Below are 19,083 nucleotides of genomic sequence, written 5' to 3'. Positions count from 1 at the left end.
CAGAGGGAATATGAGAGTTGTCTGAGCAAGAAATGGAGCACAAGGTATAATTGGCCTGTTAATAATTAACTGAAAATAATTACTAGTTAGATATTTTCAGTTGATACTGGCCTTTCCTTTTTAGTGGGATAAGCTTTTCATGCCTATAGATGTACTGAAAACAAGAAGTCAGGCACCTTGACTTACATATTTTAGTTGATACCTTTTCCTTTTCTCAACCAATTAAAAATATGTTGTGTATCACTGTTAAACCTCTAACTGCTTTGGGCAGTTGTAAAAGTCTTAACAAAAATCCTGAACCTAGTACATGAATGGATGTAGAAGTGAATCTTCCTGAATTTAATACCATTTCTAACTAGATTATCATGTTTTGGCAGCATTACCTTCATGTGTGTATATTATACATATTTTGTGTTAGCACTGTAATTACCTGTTTGGTTGATATAGATATTAATGGATATTAGTGGAAGATATAGACCTCAGACTTGAAAACTGTACAAGTTCTTTACTAAGATAGCATGGATATGTTGTATTAAATATTTAAATACTTATTTTTTTTCAGCTACCAGCCAATAGTTGATTACATAGATGATCAATTTGAGGCCTATCTTCAGGAAGAATTGAAGATCAAGCGTGCTCTTTTTAACTACCATGATTCTCGTATCCATGTGTGCCTCTACTTCATTGCTCCAACAGGCCATTCCCTAAGGACGCTTGACCTCTTAACCATGAAGAGCCTGGACAGCAAGGTGGATTAGGGAAACAACCAACTTCTCAAACTTTAGTACACTTGAAATTATTAAAGTATCTTTATGATATTAATATGCACATACTCTGTAGCTTTTATTCTGTATGTCTTAAAAACATTTTACCAGAGAAATTCAATCTGGAAAACGAGATACAGTTATTAAACAAGTTCTCTTTTCAGTGATTACGTTTGATATAATTGTTCTGTATATTTTCATGTAGAATTTATTTGACAGTAATTGTGTTTCAGACATAAATTAGAGGAATAACTTCATTGACAAAGATTATAAAGCGTAATATTTCATCTTGGTGAAATATGCTTTTGTTTGGACCATATCAAGAAAATTTGTTCCTGAATTTTTGAAGCAAGTAGATACTTATAAATTTAGGAGGTTACAAAACAGTGTCACAAATGAACTCACTGAAAAATTTATATTTATTTAAAAGTTGAAAAAGGCTAGTTACTATCCCAAAGCTCATGTACAAAATTGTACTATCATGTACTATCCCATTTGTTCATGTACAAATTTGTGCTAGTAAAATCAAAAGTGAAATTTGTAGTTACAGAGAAAAATATGGCATAGTATTATAAAGATCACAGAATTTTTTTTATCAGTGGGGGCTGACTTGAAATATTGGTTATATCCCTTATTAGCTATTTCATCTGTGGCAAGTACTTTTTTTTTTTTTTAACTCTCTGTGTCTCAGTTTCCTCCCTCTGTATATACAAAGCAGTGAAGCAAATAGATATTTCCAGTAAGAATAGCTATTATCATTATCTTGTGAAAATTAAATGAGATAATGTGTAATGTTAAATTATGTATTAGTGTGTAAAATAGATAAGAATGTTGGTTTACTTTTCTTCTAAGTACCCAGAATATAATTGTATGTTACAGAGAATTTTGTTTTACTATTACTATAGTGTATAAATGCATATTATGTAATTGCCAGCTTTTATGGTTTAAATATATTCTTTATTTTTATTTTGAAGTGTAAATTTCCTCATAAAATCAAGCACTTTAAAAAAAATGTGTATAAGAAGGTTGTTAGCCATGGCCTGTTTGGTTTCTTAATTTTTGCGATAGGCAATAGAAGCTGGGTTAAGGTGATATACCTACAATCCCAGCTTCTTGGGGAGGCTGATGCAGGAGAATTGCTTGAGACTAGGAGTTTGAAGCTAGCCTGGGTAATATAATGAGAACTTGTCTCAAAAAACCCTGTTAGTGTTTTATGTAAGAAAGGAAAAAGTAGTGCTGTCACATTTCACTGATAAGTACTTTCCTAGCATGTGCAAGGCCCTAGGTCCAATTCTTAGCATATAAATAAATTAATAAAATATGTAAGTAAGAAATTGACTAATAAATATCATCTCGCTCACCTGCATTCTAGCCATGTACCAACTTGTTGCAGTACTGAACAAACTAACCAGGCTTTGGTGTTTTTACTGCAGTGGGGATAGTGAGCTCACATTAAGTAAGATCCTGTGAAGATATGTGAGGTGTAGTTCAAAGCTTATACCTTAGTATATAGGAAACAGCAATGTTACTTAGTCTCTTAATTTTTTATCAATAGCCACAATCTTATTTAGAATATTCTTATTTGGGGAATGGAGGTACTGGCCAACCAGCCACCTTGAGCTCTGCCAGGGGCAGTTTGTGTTAATAAGCGCTATCAGTGGACTTTGAGGAGTAAGCAGAAGAGACATTGAGTACTTTTTCAGCAGTCCAGCCCCTTACCTCCCAAGAGTTACATAGACTACCAGACTTTGAAATGAAATGTTTTTTGGTGGCAGTAAAAGTTTTGTCAGTATTAGTCATTCATTTGAAGATTGGGTCTACACTCTTCTGTTTTGTTCAAGTGATGGGGGCAAATTGTGAAATTGGGTCTTCTTCATTACAATCCTGCCTTAAGCTTTTTGTAACAAATGAGATAATGAATTTTGTAATCTTTCTTGTAAGTTTGAAAAGAAAACTTAAGACACTCCCCAACTACTTTATTTTGTACATGGATATACAGTGTTTTCTATGTATTTATGTATTTTAACATTGTTTTTTTTAGTAGGGGCAGCTGTTATTTACTAGGCTTTTGGTAGGCTTCAGGAAGCTTAATTTACATAAGAGTATTAGAGAGAAATGAAGGTGATGGCTGGTGTCTCAGTTTCCCAGGACTCTGCTCTTGTACCTGGAAGCCAAATGCTTGACTGTTTGACATGGAATGTTACTTTTCTTATTCATTTGGTGACAAATGACCATCTTTGGTAGCATCCATTATTTTCTTTCCTGTGAGGACCATGCACATATTGATATTTAATATATTTATGCAGTTTGGAAACAATTAAATTTTTAAAACTTTGACATAGGTTACTGAATAGCTAAGTGTAGATTCTTGAAACCAAGTACTTGGCACCAAAACTTTTATGTACTTTGAAACCTATTTACTCATAATTGTTGCCAGCCAGTTCATGGATAGTTGGCAAAGTCATTATCTCTTTGGAAGTGTTTGGAAGGCTAGTAAATGTTGAGGCATATACCGAGTCTTTGCAGAATTAGAAAAGGGAAAAGCATTTAAAATGAATAGGAACTGCAGTTTTGTTTTTACTTTCATTATTTGGAAAATTACACCGTGATCTTCTCTTTTTCATACGTATCTAGTTCGTTAGCCTGAGGATTTTGTTTCAAAATATAATATAATAAAACTTAGTTTATGGAGACATCAATCTTTGTGGGGACATCAGTCGTATGCAGGACCCAATTTATAAGTTAGTCTTCGTGACCCCAAGTCTCGTCCTGTCTGGCAGTGGTAGGACCGCAGCAGTGCTGATGAGCCATTCCTTTGCTTCAGAGCACTTTCAGCTGGCGCTGGCAGTTTCCTGGCAGTACTGTGGGTTGCTTTCTTTAATGACTAGGTCTGAAGAGGTGAATAAATTATGAGAGAAGAGACAAAAGCAGAAATGTAATGTGTTCTCTTAGTTTTCTTGGGCAATCAATTACCTGTTTCTCAGATTTTGAAGAAATAAAAGGTGGTAGTGAATTAAGCAGGTGTTGTTTGCTTATATTTTATTATGTTTTACTTACCTGTGTGGAGTTGAGAAGTATTTTCTCTTTAAGGGGAAGAGAAAATATGATTCTAAACCTCAGTGCAAATGAAAATTTAATTTTACAAGAGCACCTTTAAAAATTATTATAACCCAGCATGCAGTCATAGGAATGGGTGTATAAAGGATTACATGTATGCATATATGAGTGAAAATTAGTAATTATTTCAGTTAGATCAACACACACTTTCTGGAAAAGGGTAGTTAGTAAAATACATCAGCCTCCTGTGCTCTTTATGGCAGCTCCTTTCCTCTGTTGTCATAGGAAAGCAGAATAAATGAGTAGATGTGGTAGTGTTTCAGTTTACATTCATTTTTTTAAAAGTAAGCAGCAACCTGGATCATAATTTGCCAACTTCTGATCAGAGAAATTTATTGTTAGAGACTTTTTTAATTGAGAAACTATGACTGCAGGATTAAAACACAAACTTCCTTGATAAGATTGTGGATTTTCTTTCTTAATAGGTGAACATTATACCATTAATTGCCAAGGCAGATACAATTTCTAAAAGTGAATTACAGAAGTTTAAGATGAAGCTCATGAGTGAACTGGTCCTCAATGGTGTTCAGATATATCAGTTTCCAACAGATGACGACACTACTGCCAAGATCAATGGTGCAATGAATGTGAGCTCCCCATTGAGTATAAGGCTGTTCTGTTTGTAAAAATAAAGCTGAGTTGAGTTTTGATTAACATTGTTGCAACAATAATCCCACATATGTGATGCTTTGCTTTCTGAGGTTTTAGTTTTTATTGTGAAAATAGAAAATGGAAAATTGTAGAAATAAATAACGTACTAGTTTTCAGTTGTATGCCAATCTGAATATCATGATAAAAATCTCTTCACAAGCATTGTACCAACTGACACCATCAAAAGAATGCTGATTCTAGTATAGTAGTACTTTGAAACATAGTCGTATGTTTCTAGTGTTTATTGTTTCATTTTATCATTAGTTATTAATCTCTTACGGTACCTAATATATAAATGTTGTCAGGTGTTCTGAGTAGGAAAAAACATTCTCTCTATGGGGCTGTGCACAGGTCATACTTTCAGGCATTTGTGGAGTTCTTGGAATGTATCACCAATAAATAAAGGGAGACCTGTGAGATACATTTTCATTGTGTTTCCCAGAGAGACTTCAAAAGTAAGGTGAAATGTCAAAAATCCAATAGAGTAAACTTTTGTTATTGTAAAACAGATATGGGTGCTTTTAAGTTTGCTCTCCTTCCTCTCATATTGTCCCAAATGAAGTAATTGATTTGTAACCTGGGGTTTACCCTTAGTTGAACCATATTTAATTGCCTTAGAAAGGTTCCTTTCTGTCCTGTTTTAAAAGCGTGAAAGGACTGCACAGCCTCCCTTGAAATGCTGTAGAACATTGTTTCTAAACAACTCTTGAAGCTGATATTGACCTCAATCTCCCTTACAGTGTCACCTGTACAAATAAAAAATTTTGCTTAATTTCATGTAATTTAAGATTTTTTTAAGCTTTCTTTTTCTCAAAGGTTCACACATCTTAAATGCTTTGTTGTATTTTTAAGGGTTGTAGGTTTGAGGCTCATGCTTTGTGTGATGGTAATTTCTGGAGACTGCTAACTTGTTTGCAAAATTTGAAAAGTAGTCTATTTAAGGGCTGATTTATGTAAAAATTAAGTGATGTAACCTTAGTTAAGTGCCTAACAGCAACAACCCATAACTGTTCATTTTTTTTCCTTTTCCTCTTCTGTTTTATCTAACAACACTGTATTAAATATTTTTTTGTGACAATAGTTCTGACAAAAGCAACTTAAGTTTCTTTTGTCTTGTGTTTTGAGATTACAATCCATCACGGCATGGGCGTTCTGGCAGCTGGGCTTTGTGCTCTGCTGTCAGAAAGCACAGTCCACTCTTTCCCCAGCCCATGGTGCTTGCCTGTGTTCAGCATGGATCTTCCCTGCTCAGTTAGACCTTTCTGAGACACACTCAAATCTATCCTTGTTCTAAATCTACTCTTTTTGACTGTGAAGATTAGCCATCTCAACCACAATAAATGTCTCTTAAATCCTAATAATGTAAATGAAGTGATCTTGATTTCTGTGTGTTAAATTGCCTTTGTATTTAATTTTATTTACATGTTCATTAATAAGTTTTCAGAAGACAGTTAAGAAACCTTCATTTAGTTGCTAAATATTAAACATTATTTGTTTTTACATTAATCTTCCCTGGTATTTCAGGCCTCAGCATTAGACAGATTCACATACTAGTCTCCAGCTGAGCTACTGCATCTTAGATCTTTCTACAGTGTTGGAGCTATCTCCCAGATCGTAGCCTATGGACTGCACCTCTCTGTTCTCAGTGCTCTCTTGTTCCTCTTGAGCTCTCATAGCATATACTATAGTAGCAGCTTTTTAAACTTTGTACATTTAAACATTTTAATTTAGAAGTATAGGTAATATGCTAAATGTAGATATGGTATTATGTGCATAGTTTCTAAAACATCTTTGGTTTTTAAAGGAAAAGTTCATGGCAGTGTCACATGTATCAGATTTCTTCTCCTCCTGCTTCTCCTTTTCTTTCTTTTAACTTCTAAATAACTCTGTGCCTTGGATGTGGGAAATGCCCCGCAAATAATTTTTTTGTAGACTCCAAAAGTAACTCTTGTAGAATAATTAGTATATACCTACCCAAGCTTAGTAGAATTGCTGTTTAATTGTTCTCTATTATTTTCATCACTGATATTAGTCATTTACATCATAGTATAAAAAGATGAGATTGATGTTTGCTTCCTTTCCAGGGACATTTGCCATTTGCTGTTGTAGGAAGTATGGATGAGATAAAAGTTGGAAATAAGATGGTCAAAGCTCGTCAGTATCCTTGGGGTATTGTACAAGGTAAATAAGATCAATTATGACAGAAAATATTTGTGTTGCCTGGAAATCTTAAAATTGTATTAGACAAATTGTTTGAGGTGATGCTTATTTGAATTATAATTAGTAGTCAGAGGAATTGGCTCTATATTGCTTTATCTGAAGTCTGTGGACCAAACTTTCCCATTTTCCCTGTGTTATACATGTCTCTTCCTCTGGTAACCTTCACAAGGTAAGATGCATAGGAGTATACTTAGATCAGAATGTGTCTTTTTCTTTGATGCTGGGGATCCAGGCAGTGTGCTTGTATGCTAGGGTATGCTCTGTACAACTCCATTCCTAGTCCTTGATTAGAATTTGAATCTTTAAAGTAATTGGTAAACATGATATGCAGATGTATTGCTGTGTAGAACAGGGCATGATATACTATCTTGAAAATACATGTTTTACTGACCAAACTATTTTCAAAAGGAACTAGCAAGCTACTTTAAAAAGTTGAATACACTTACTTGGCATTATAATAAGCAAGTAAATTCACCTACTTTTTATTTGATTTTGTTGCTTGTTTTGCCTGGAACTCAATGTCTTTCTGCTTAATTTTTCTGAGTTTGAAGGGCATTATAGGCCTGTGCTACCCCATTTGATCTTATTTCTAATTGCAGTTAAATAGAGACTATATAACTTATACTCTCACTGGCCTATAGAATATTTTTTTATATTTTAATTGTCTTTTTGAGAGGAGGGGGTTGGTTTTGATTTCATGAAATGTTCTTTCTACGTAGTGTAGCTGGCTTGGAAATTGTGATACTCTTGTCTCTACCTCTGAGTACTAGGATGATATGCATATATACCACAATGTCCTGCTGATAATATTTTTAAATGAAGGTAAAATATTGAAAAAACTTTTGATTTAATGAAAGTGTAAAATAAACTGGGTATGGTGTGCCTCTAGTCCTAGCTCCTTGGGGGGTTAAAGCCAGAAGATGTCAAGTTTGATGCTAATTTGTGCAACACAGTGAAGTCTGACTCAGATAAATACATACATACATAATAAAATAAATAATTTTTAAAATTTTTATTTAAAAGTCTTGATCACTGTAATATGTTTATTTATAGTCTTTTGGAAATCATAAATGTAGAATGATCATACCAGTATATTCACTAATTTTGAATAATATTTAATACAAATTTATAAATGTAGTATTGTAGAAAAGAATTTGATTATTGTAGATCTGAACAGAATTTACCACATCAGAGTGAAACAATCTTACATATTCTTTTTAAAGTACTATGTAAGATGTCCTGAGTTTATAGTTGGTAAACTAACAATATTAGTGAAATAACTGGAGCATAAGCAATGAAAAATATTTCTTTTGCTCTTTCCTTTTTATCCATTGACTTGTATATTTGAAGCAGATTTCTCAGTCTGTTAACATTACGGTGTTTCAGAGTATATGATACAAGTGTCTCTTCCTTGGTTACTTGTATATAATAAGAGTAGCCATTAATCAGCGTTGGCTCTCTTGTTGTTTGTTGTTTCACTTATGTTTTCATTTGACTATTCTTTTGATAAGCCCTGAAATTGTGTGCCAGGAATGAAAACTAGCATTGCTCTTTTCTTATTTTTTTCTGGCTAGTGGAAAATGAAAATCACTGTGACTTTGTGAAGCTGCGGGAAATGCTTATTTGTACAAACATGGAGGATCTACGGGAGCAGACCCACAGAAGGCACTATGAGCTTTACAGGCGATGCAAACTGGAGGAAATGGGCTTTTCAGACGTGGGCCCAGAGAACAAGCCCCTCAGGTAAGGGAAGCTCCTTGGAGGAAGGCAGGAACAGAGGCAGTTAGAAAGGATTACCTTTTCTTAAGTATCTATAGTAGTAGCAATCTGTTTTTGGAAATCTAACTATAAAATTAATTCATTTGACTTCTCCTGTCAACTACTATCTTCTTGCTTCTGAAGATTATGCCTGTCTTTGAAAGATCTAAGAAAAAGATAGTCCTTTTATATAGCTATTTGGGAAAAATGTACCATGAACCTTGTCAGTTTAGATTGTGGAATCAGTTCAGGACCAACTTGGGCAATATAGTGACATCCTATCTCAAAAAGTTAAAAAAAAAAAAGGTGGATTGGTGACTTGTGTTCAGTGTTAAGAGTGCTAGCATGTGGGCTGGAGAAATAGCTCAGTGGTTAAGAACAGTGGCTGCCCTTCCAGAGGTCCTTAGTCCAATTCCCTGCAACCACATGGTGGCTCACAACCATCTATAGTGTGATCTGATGCCTCCTTCTGGCTTGCAGGTGTATATGCAGATAGAGCACTCATACACATAAAATAAAGATATCTTAAAAAAAAAAAAAAGAGTACCAGCATTTATGAGACCCTGAACAGGGAGAGAAAAAGGAGTTAAATAATTAGAATGTGTAGTTTCAGTATATGAATAACTGAAGGAAAATCTCTCCCCTTTTTTTGCTTCTTGTTTTTTTTTTTGGGGGGGGGCGTTGCCTAGAAACAGATAAAAGTGTGATTATTATCGCAGAAATAAATTACCTAAGTCTTTATTAGTTGCTCTTATTCTGAAGGAACATTTGGGGTAACACAAGTTTAGCTAAATATTTAATATGTTTTTCTTGTAGGGAGTCTGAGTTCAAATTGTTTCTTATAGTTCCAAGAATTTTAGACCTAAAGATCTTGATAAGTAACTAGACCATATAATGTTGCTCTGAATTTCTTTGCTAACTTTCTATGGTGCTATATGATATCCTTGATTTTTTAAAATGAATACATATATACCTATGTATATATGTATACATCCTAATTCCCTATGTACATAGTCAAATCTGATTTGATAAAGCACTCTAGAATGCTTCTGAAGGGTAAAACATCTGGTCTTTAGGAGCAACATTGTCTTGAACTTTTATGAGAGTGAGGATTCCTTTTTCATCCAAGGTTGGCATTCATTAACTACCCTGTCTGTTATCTTGTGTGACAGAGTAAACAGTAGGAAGGAGCAAGAGAATACCCAATCGTTGTTTAGATTGTAGTTAACCTTGCAGAAGACTTAACCATAGACAAAGTTAAGATTTAAGTTTTGCTAGTGGTTTAACATAGAAAATTAAGAATTCTTTGTTTAGCCCCTCCCCACCAAATTAATGCGCATGTGAATAGTTCTGATAAGCTGATGATTTTCTGATCATATTATGTCATTACTGAAGATTAACCATTTCAAGTTGGCTTCTCTAGTGTTTCCAGAGAGGAGGTTTTGCTTCTCATTTCATCCAAGACTCAGGGACAATTCAGAGGTCTCTGTGTGTACTGAGGAGGCAGAGATCCCAAGTGAAAGCAAACAGGACAGCTATGAAGTATCTCCAAGAAGAGAGATCTGGGTTGCCTGGTGGATTCATTATCAGCCACCTGACCCTGAAATGCAGGGTCAGAATTTCCAGGGATGGAGCCTAGGAACCTACATTTTAAAGCATTCGTTCAGCCAGTAATTATTGTTTATCTACCATCCATCTGCTCAGCATGCTAGCTCGTTGGTATGTATGCACATGGGTCAGACAGACATAACCTTGCCCTTGTTGTACCCAGGGGCATGAGTGCCAGGAGGATATTTTGCCTTGTGTGAACAAGAGAGAATGGGGCAGGGCAGCCAGAGTGGACTTGGAGATACTAAGCTAAGAGGCCAGGCACAGGATGAATAGATGCTTAGAAAAGAATGGTAACATATCCAGGATATACAGTTTTAAGGAGTTATTCAAAGATTGCTTTGGACATAGGGTGCCAAGAAAAGATGAATCAAACATTCCTTTAGCTGCCTAAGAAAAGGGGAAATAGTGGTCACTGATATAAGCGAGATGGTATAGGGAGAGAGTTTAGTGGTGGGGTTATGATCTGGAAAATTTGAAACTAAATTTAAGCAGCCCATTAAGCATTCAGGATGAGTGTAATTTAAGAAGAAGGTCAGATGAGAAAATTTGGTAGTAAATATTAAACAACACTTGGTAGAGCAGTAAGCAGCTTTAAAGCAGCTGCTGTGTTTGCATGTGTGTTGGAGTGGTGCTGGTGCTGCTAGGGTTTGAGTAAATCAAGACCTCACATGTTTGATGAGTGTGCCCACTACTCACTGGGCCACAGCTTCTGCTCAAGTGTCTACTATTTGTAAGGCTTTGAGTTATGTGCTGATGGTTTTGTATGATTCTAACTGTCTTGGAGTTAACATGTTTGTAGACAATACAATGGATGTCTACATTATATCTTCTGTTGCACAATACATTATAATTGTGATGAGTGTGCTAAAGAAGAGGTAGACAGATTATGAGATGGAGGAGGCATCTTAGGTTAATTTGGAAAATTAGGAGAGATGCCCTTGGGACAGTAATACATGTTGAGCTATAATAAACAGGAGAAACAAGAACAAAGCCCAGGAGGAGGGGCATCACTGGGTGTTCTTGGCAGTGGACACAGACAAGGAAGCCAGCCCCAGTGAGAGGAAAGCTTCTGTCCTTCCTGGGCTGTTCCACTTATTAAGGGGGATTTATTTATTTATTTATTTATTTATTTATTTATTTATTTATTTATCTATCTATTTATTACAACTTATTCACTTTGTATCCCAGCTATATCCCCCTCCCTCGTTCCCTTCCAATCCCACCTTCCTTCCCTCTTCTCCCATGCCTCTCCCTCAAGTCCACAGATAGGGGTGGTCCTCCTCAAGGGAGAATCTTTTTAAACTAGATTCTGGACTTCTTAGGCCAAGCTGACGCACTTGTAGTACTTGGTCTTTTTGTGAGAGTTGATAAAGTTTATAACAAAATTCATTGTACCCTAATACATAGAAAGCCTTCATTTTTCATAGTTTCATGAAGTTACTGTCTAAGGACTGTTTCCCACTTAATTCTTTTTAATTTGCATGGCATGTAAAACCTGTATTATGTCAACCTAGAAATTAAAAGAAGTGCTACATGGACCTGTAAGGGTGTTCTTTATTTCTTCATTGCCAGATTTTAGTTTGTTTTTCCATCTTCTCTTATTTCAAATGATTAGACTGAGTCATAGTTGGTATCCTAATCCACCCACAATAATCATATTCTTATTATAAAGTCCAAGCATAGGGTATTATACATTTACAGTTTTAATAAAGTGGTGTATTGTATATATCTGTATTTGCACATATGTACTTTTTTGTTGTTGCTGTTTTTTGTTTGTTGGTTTTTTGTTTTTGTTTTTGTTTTTGTTTTTTGTTTTTGTTTTTGGAGACCTGTCTCGCTGTGTAACCTGGCTGGCTGGCTTGGCACTCATTGGGTAGACCCTGATAGCCTGGAACTCACAAAGATCTTCCTACCAAGTACTGGGATTTTTAAAAATTGTTCATCTCTTTATCTATCTGATCTATCTATCTCTTTATATCTCTCTCTATTTATTTAAAACTGGGATTTTAAAAGTATCCCCACCATACTTGGTCTTAATATTTTTATATTATTTGTTATACGAACTATACTTTCATAAAAATTTAAATCCCCATGTTTAATAATTTTAGATTATCACATCTAGTCTTTTCACAAATAATTTCCATAAGCTCTTCATACAAAGTCACTGTCACTGAAGTGTGTTAGGCCTGTAGTTCTTGTTTTTGTGGTAAATCAAACTCAGGCAAGTACTATACCCCAGTTTATTGAGATTGGGTCTCATCACGTAGTACAGACTGACCTGGAGCTTGCTGTAGAGCCCATGCTAGTCTTAAATGTGTAATTCTCTTCTATCTTCTACATCTGGCTAGGACCTACAGTTTTGAAAGGAAGATTTACATAGTATTGTAGAGTTGCTTAACTGTCTGATATAGCTATACTGAAATTTTATCTTTGGAACTATAAAGATGTGAGTAACTGTGCACTTGATAGATTTAGAAGTTCATCATACTTATTTGAACTGTACAAGTAACAAATCTCTGTGAAAAGGATTATGGATTTGATATAAGAATGAAGAATTGGTCTTTTCCTCTTTTGCCTCAAGTTATTCATATCTATGAGAATGTAAAATAATGACATTACATTCTCATGACAACAAGCTAATTTGGTCCTAGAGAGGGACACAGTATAGTAGGAACTTCTTGTGTTTGTTTAATAAAGGTGATAGTTAAAAGTGGTTCATTCATTTCATAGTGCTGACTATACACACCATGTCCTTCAGATTTTCTTTACAACAAATTTCTAAAATTAGAGTAGGCCCCACAAATATATACTTTAGGAAGTGAGAAGGAGTGTGGTGTGATGGGAAGGAAACAGGAACAGCACACCTCTTTCCTTCTGCTGAGATTAGTTGAGGCAGTCAGAACCAGCGTGGTTGGGTGTGGACTTTAAAGGAAGCCTGATTTGTTCACACCCCAGCTTCTAACCTTCCCAGCTCTGTTAGTCAGATTTGCTAAGCTCTTGTTCCCTCACCTGGACATTAGAATGCCAATGCTTGTTCTTCAGGTTTGCTGTGGATATGAAGAATCCGCAGTGTTTGCAGCATCCATTGCTGGTGGCCTATATTTTTTAAAGTCTAGGCCTTTTCTCCTCACCAGTTCTATTTATTATTTTAACTGTCAATTGATAAGGAGCCAAGACATTATTATTTATATGTTACAAAAGATGTATCAATTTTACCTGCAAAATGAAGTGAAGTTTCTGAGATTTGTCAAAGTAGATAATACATTTAGAAGCTTCTTTAAAATGAGACACAAACAAAAAAACCCCAAAGCCTAGTACTATGTAAGTTTCCTCCTTGACATTTGAGGCAGGTATTTTGCACAATGGTGTGTTTTGTTCTTAATGAGAATGTTCACACGCATGTTTAGGATATATTAGAAGACTGCTGTGCATGTCAACTCTCAGCTGTGATACCTATCATGCAACATTTCTTTCTGTTTTTCCTTCAACTTACAGAATATTAATAAAAATTTATAATACAAAAATAGGATGAATTTTAAAATCCAGGTATTTTTAATGTTTTTTTAAATGGTAATAGAAATTTCTGACTGACAAAACAAAGTGAATTTGTATTCTCTGTTAAATCTTGGGGTAGTCACACAATAAACTTAGTGAAAGGGGAGGGCCTGGTATTTCTGATACATTGGAAGGTTTACTGTTGTACATCTGGAATTTTACAAGGAAGGAAAGAGAGCTATTCATAGAATTCCAGGACAATCTGCTTAGCTAGATTTGTCTCTGCTTATGAGAAGTGTCTGTCCCTAAAGAAACAATGAAGAAGTATGGAGATAGCTTTGCTGAGTAGACAGGTAACAAAGATGACCAAGGATCCTGTACCTATTTTCAGTATTTGTGACCTATTAAAAAAGAGGAGAGAGAGAATGTAAATGTCCTGGAGGTACTTTGGAAGGACCAGTACAATGAAGAGAAGGAAAGGCTTTTGTAGAGGAAGTTGCCTTTGTATTTGTTCTCTAGCAATAGAAGAAATAGCAGAGCAGAATGGGCTTGGGAAATGGGCAATGACATCAGAAACTGGAGAAAACTCTAAATGTAAGGTATGTTTAAATGACAGTGAGTTACTTGGTTTGGCTAGAGTCTAAAGGGATTTGGTTCATTTGTTGGGAAATTAATCTTGAAAAGAAGTAGGGCAGATTACAGTTTCTTGCCTGTTGTTTAAAAGAGGTGTGGTCTTCTACAGATGGTGCAGCTATAACTCAGGGAGAAAGGAGCTTTGTGGTTTGGGTGGAAATTCCAGAAGAATACAGGAGAGAAGAGGAACTAGAAGACCAGACATCATTAAGGAAAATATTGCAATAGTGAAAGCAGAGAATGTCAGGGATCCCATTTATTATGATACCCGTGGAAATGGAAAGAGCACTGGATTTGGGTCATGTCAGCTTTACAAAAAGAGCTAACCTGCCTTGGTGCTCAAAGATAAGCAAAGGGGTTAAGTCCATCCTGTAGCTAGACTGATGCCAATTAACAAAGATTGAAAAAGGAACATGTTTGGGATAAAACGAATACTTGTGAAGGACTTTTTAATCAGTCTTAGTTTGCTTTATTAGGTGTAGCACTGAGAGCCTTTCATCTGATGCTGTAGGCAGTGGCATATTTGGGGGTCCTCAGAAATGATGGTACATGATAAAATAAGGCCTAATGTGAAGCATAGAAAGTCTTGCAAAAACTGTTATATCGACTTTTTAACATAAGAATAACATAAACAACTTTTTTAGTCTTCAAGAGACTTATGAAGCCAAGAGACATGAATTCTATGGTGAACGTCAGAGGAAGGAAGAAGAGATGAAGCAGATGTTTGTGCAGCGAGTAAAGGAGAAAGAAGCCATATTGAAAGAAGCTGAAAGAGAGGTGAATGTGGTTCATTTTGATGTATTAATTGTTTTGAATACTCTATAAAATTGGAGGGTTAATCTTAAAATTGTAATTGTCCTTTGAAAACTATAGCACATAGTCTGTAAATATAGACTTTAAAGAAATTATAACCTGAAATCCAATTAAACCTTTAATCTTTGGAGCAAACATTCTTCCATTAGAAACAGTTTAGCAAAGACTTGTAACTACTAGGTCAATAAAAAGTATTCTAATACTGTAACCAGAAATACTTCTGCTGTAGCTTGTTTAGTGTTTTTATTGTTAAAATACCTATCACTCTCCCCAAGGTCCAACAACAAACCGAGACATGATTTTTCCAAAATTCACTCTGGGGGACCAATAGATTTATTGAGCTTCCTCATATACCTTAGAGAATTGGGGTCCACATAGAGAGTTGGGGGCACTTCCCCCCAACTGTCCACATGTGGAAAACCTCAACAGAGATAAAGGCTTTTCTGGTAGCAGCATGGTTACAGTGCCTGGCTGTAGTCTTCCCTTGCCTCCTATGTATGCCCCCAGGCCAGGGGCAGACTTGCCAGGTGGTAGGAGGAGCTGGATACTTAGGGGAGAATTGGTGCCTACTCAGAGCCTCTCTGTAGGGATGGCCACCATTAACCAGGTCAGCTGGAACTCTCTTTTGCAAGGTGCTGTAGTTGAACTCCTGGAGATGAGATGGAGGTTGTTTGGTTCAGAGGGCAGTCACTCATGGCAGTTGTTACTGTTTCCAGTAATTGGGGTTGTTATTTACCATAAAATAGGCAACTGTGAAAGCTGTGAAGTGGCTTTCTTTACATTTGAATTCAGACCTTATGAATGGAATAGAGAACAGTGGTAATCACCCTGACATAAGAAAAATACTGGTAAATTCCCTGTAATTTTTTTTCTTCTCATTCTTCAAGCAGTGATTTCAGTTTTGAGACACTATTTTGCCAAAATTCACTTTGTTCCTGTTTTTGTTTTTGTTTTTTTTTTTTTTTTTTTTTTTTTTTTTTTTTTTTTTTTTTTTTTTAATGTGTATCAATATCCTTGTGCAAGTGTATAGGTACCCTTTGTTTGTTTGCTTGCTTTGTGATAGGATCTCTCAAAGGCCTAAGCTTGCCAAGTAGGGTAGACTTGCTAGTCAGTGAACCCAGAGATCTGCCTGTCTCCACTCCCCACTGGCAGGCTCACTTTGCACAGATTACCATATCCATCCTTTTAGCAGGTACTCTGGGCATTGACTCATGTCTTCATGCATTTACAACCGACACTTTACTGCTTGACATATTTGTAGTCTACTGTGAATGAACTGTTAGAAATAGTGATGTGTTCTCACAGTGCCAACATTTATTAAACAACAAGTTTGTAGGCAGCGTCAGCTTACATAACTTTCATTGACTATAGTGCCAAGTAATACCAATTTCTTTTGATACCTGGCTATTGGCAGCCTTTTTTTCCAATCTCAATTACTAGTATTAACTCTCAGATCATGCATTATACTTCATATAATAATAATATGTAGGTGTAAGAGTATGAGTAGGCTAGAAAAGGGCTGCAAAAAGATAGCACAGTCACTGTAGGTAGCTAGAGAAGACAGTAGAGAACACAGACGTTGCTCAGGGTATGCAGGGCCGAGGTGTCATAGGACCTCTAAGGAGAGACACCTGATCTCTTTTAGATATTTATCAAAGACATAATGCAGATGGTAACTGACTAGAAATCAGTTGAGCTGTTTCAAGCAGTGAAGACTGTCAAGTGGAAGGAATCTTTCAGTCCTTTGACATACCCACTGTATGGTAACATGACAAGTTAGTAGGGCCATCACCATCTCAGTGTTCGTTCGTTGTCTTTTTTACAGAGTTCAAGTGAGACTGTTGAATTCTTTGTTGTTCTAATGTGTTTGCTATGTCTTTAAGTGTGTTTCTTTTTGTTTTTGCTTCATAATATGGCCCATGTGTTCACAGTCTTTGATAATTCGTAGCTTGTTTTAGTTGCTGAAATAAAATAATATGACCAATATGACAATTGTAGAAGGAAGAGTTTATTTGGGCTTTTGGTTTCAGAGAAGAACTTCATAATGGCAAGAGGCATGGTAGTAGGTGGTCAGAGCAGAAAGCTCAGAGATCACATCCTTAATGGAAGCACAAAACAGAATGAACTGGAAGTAGGGTGAAGCTATAAACTGTCAAAGCCCTCACCCAGTGACTTACTTCCTCTAGCAAAGCTGCCCTTCCTAAAGGTTCCATTACCTCCCCAACTGGGGACCAAATGTTTAAATATGCCTATAGGGGACATTTCTTCCAGAAACCACTACAAGTCATGACTTTATACTTGCATGAATAAGTTATTTACCAGCCTATGCCTCATTGATACTGGCTGGTATTTATGTTCAGAGGGTACCGCCAGGTACCTATGCCTCATTGACACTGGCTGGTATTCATGTTCAGAGGGCACCTCCAGAAAGGTTCCAGATTCTTGTGCTCCAAGACAAGAAGTTGAGCAGGGCAGATGCATCAGAAGAGAGAGTACATATTCAGGAATCCTGGTTGGGGCTGGTAGAATTATTGGTTCTGGTTATACTTTGTGTGCTTATAACCACGTAGTTGGCCAAGATTTCACTTGTTTGGTTTTTTGTTGCTAAAGTCAGTCGAGAATCTGGGGGTACTCATAGGAACCTAAAAGGAGCCCCTTGGCTTTTGTAATTTTTTTCTCTACCTGTTGAACAGTGTAGGATGTGGCTGGTTAGAATCTAATCCCTAGGCTCTTCTTGTCCTCTTTGATCAAGAAGACAGGGATTATCAGAGTAATAGGGCTCTTTTAGAGGGGTCATTTTGCCCCCTAAGTCTTGACTGACCTAAGAGGGCAATAGCCATAATAGTGGTTGTACTCTTGTCCTCATTGGAGTATGCCTCCAAGCTATAGTTTTTGAAAACCCAGAGAATATTTCATCCCTTTAGCAGAGTGGATGATAAATTTTAGTTTTAACTTTTATGTAACAGACAAAATTTAGATAAAAGCAGATTTTTAACAAATATAGCAGAGAATATAATAATTATGTTGATTAAACATATTTTTTTCTTTAAGTCAGTTTTCATAAATGTTACCAAGAGGTGATCAGTGTCCTAAGATATTTATATTAAAGTAGAACTTATATGTCAGTTTTGATTTTTACCGTAGGAATTTTTATAACCTTTAATCATTATACATATTCATATTTAAGTTCCATCTTTCACAAGCCTTTATCGCTTACATCATTTTCATGTTTTATTCTCTCTCTCTCTTGTTAATTAGTACCTTTTTATGTCCCTTAATGTCATAAAGAACAAAAGGAAAACGTTTACCAAATTGCATTCATGGAATAGTGTGATCTAAGGTTACTCTAGTTTTTATCTGTTTTAAGTCCCAGGATACTTAGTTGCCATTAGGTTCTTTTAAAGGCTCTTTTATTTATTTTTTCTTTGGTTTTACATGAGTTGGAAAGTTTCAAAATGTTACATTGAAGTAAGAGCTGGCTAGAAAAGCAAAGCTTCCAAAGACCTTAGATCATGAACTGTCTTGTACAAGCAAGAAAAAAAAAGTACACAGCAAAAAAATCTTTATATATTAAATACATTGTAATTATGAAATAAATTTGTTTCTCTGAAGAATTTGGGGTAGATAGCAAATAGTTACTTTTTCCCGGAGGAACAAGGAGAGAGGAAGGATGAGTCCAGTGGGACTGGCTGGACAGGGCCCAGCACAGCTGTCTTCTTTATATCATACATAAACGTGACCAGATGAGCTAGCATTGTCTGCTGCCTTGTGTATAGGAGACAGGCAACAGTTCTGTCCTCTCAGATTGATTGTTCTTTTTACCTAAAAATAAAATCTAACAGGGAGAAAATGCTTGGTTTCAAAGAGCCACCCTCTGACATTACCAGACTTAAGATTGTCTAATGGTTTCTAGCTTATAATTAGGTCAAGTTGTTCTTATATTTATTCTTCATGGGATTTTGAATTGATGTTAAGTATGTAAGTGTTTAAACAAGATGACCACAGGAACAAACCCTCAGAA

At 35.8% G+C, this 19,083-nt stretch overlaps 1 protein-coding gene across 2 annotated transcripts in view; it reads left to right on the top strand.

Annotated features, from left to right (window-relative positions):
- Positions 1-19,083, top strand: part of Septin10 (septin 10) — a 90,844-nt gene that overhangs the window by 39,202 nt on the left and 32,559 nt on the right. For both annotated transcript variants that reach the window (XM_055614319.1, XM_055614327.1), the window contains exons 4-8: positions 563-749; positions 4,307-4,468; positions 6,617-6,713; positions 8,327-8,495; positions 14,894-15,026. In XM_055614319.1, coding sequence (XP_055470294.1) covers positions 563-749; positions 4,307-4,468; positions 6,617-6,713; positions 8,327-8,495; positions 14,894-15,026 — 748 coding nt within the window. The remainder of the gene's footprint in view (positions 1-562; positions 750-4,306; positions 4,469-6,616; positions 6,714-8,326; positions 8,496-14,893; positions 15,027-19,083) is intronic.

Source organism: Psammomys obesus, unplaced genomic scaffold (genome assembly GCF_907164565.1).
Source record: "Psammomys obesus unplaced genomic scaffold, mPsaObe1.curated_primary_1811, whole genome shotgun sequence".
NCBI lineage: Eukaryota > Metazoa > Chordata > Mammalia > Rodentia > Muridae > Psammomys > Psammomys obesus.
Note: the sequence above shows the minus strand (reverse complement) of the source record. Positions and strands in the feature narration are given on the sequence as shown.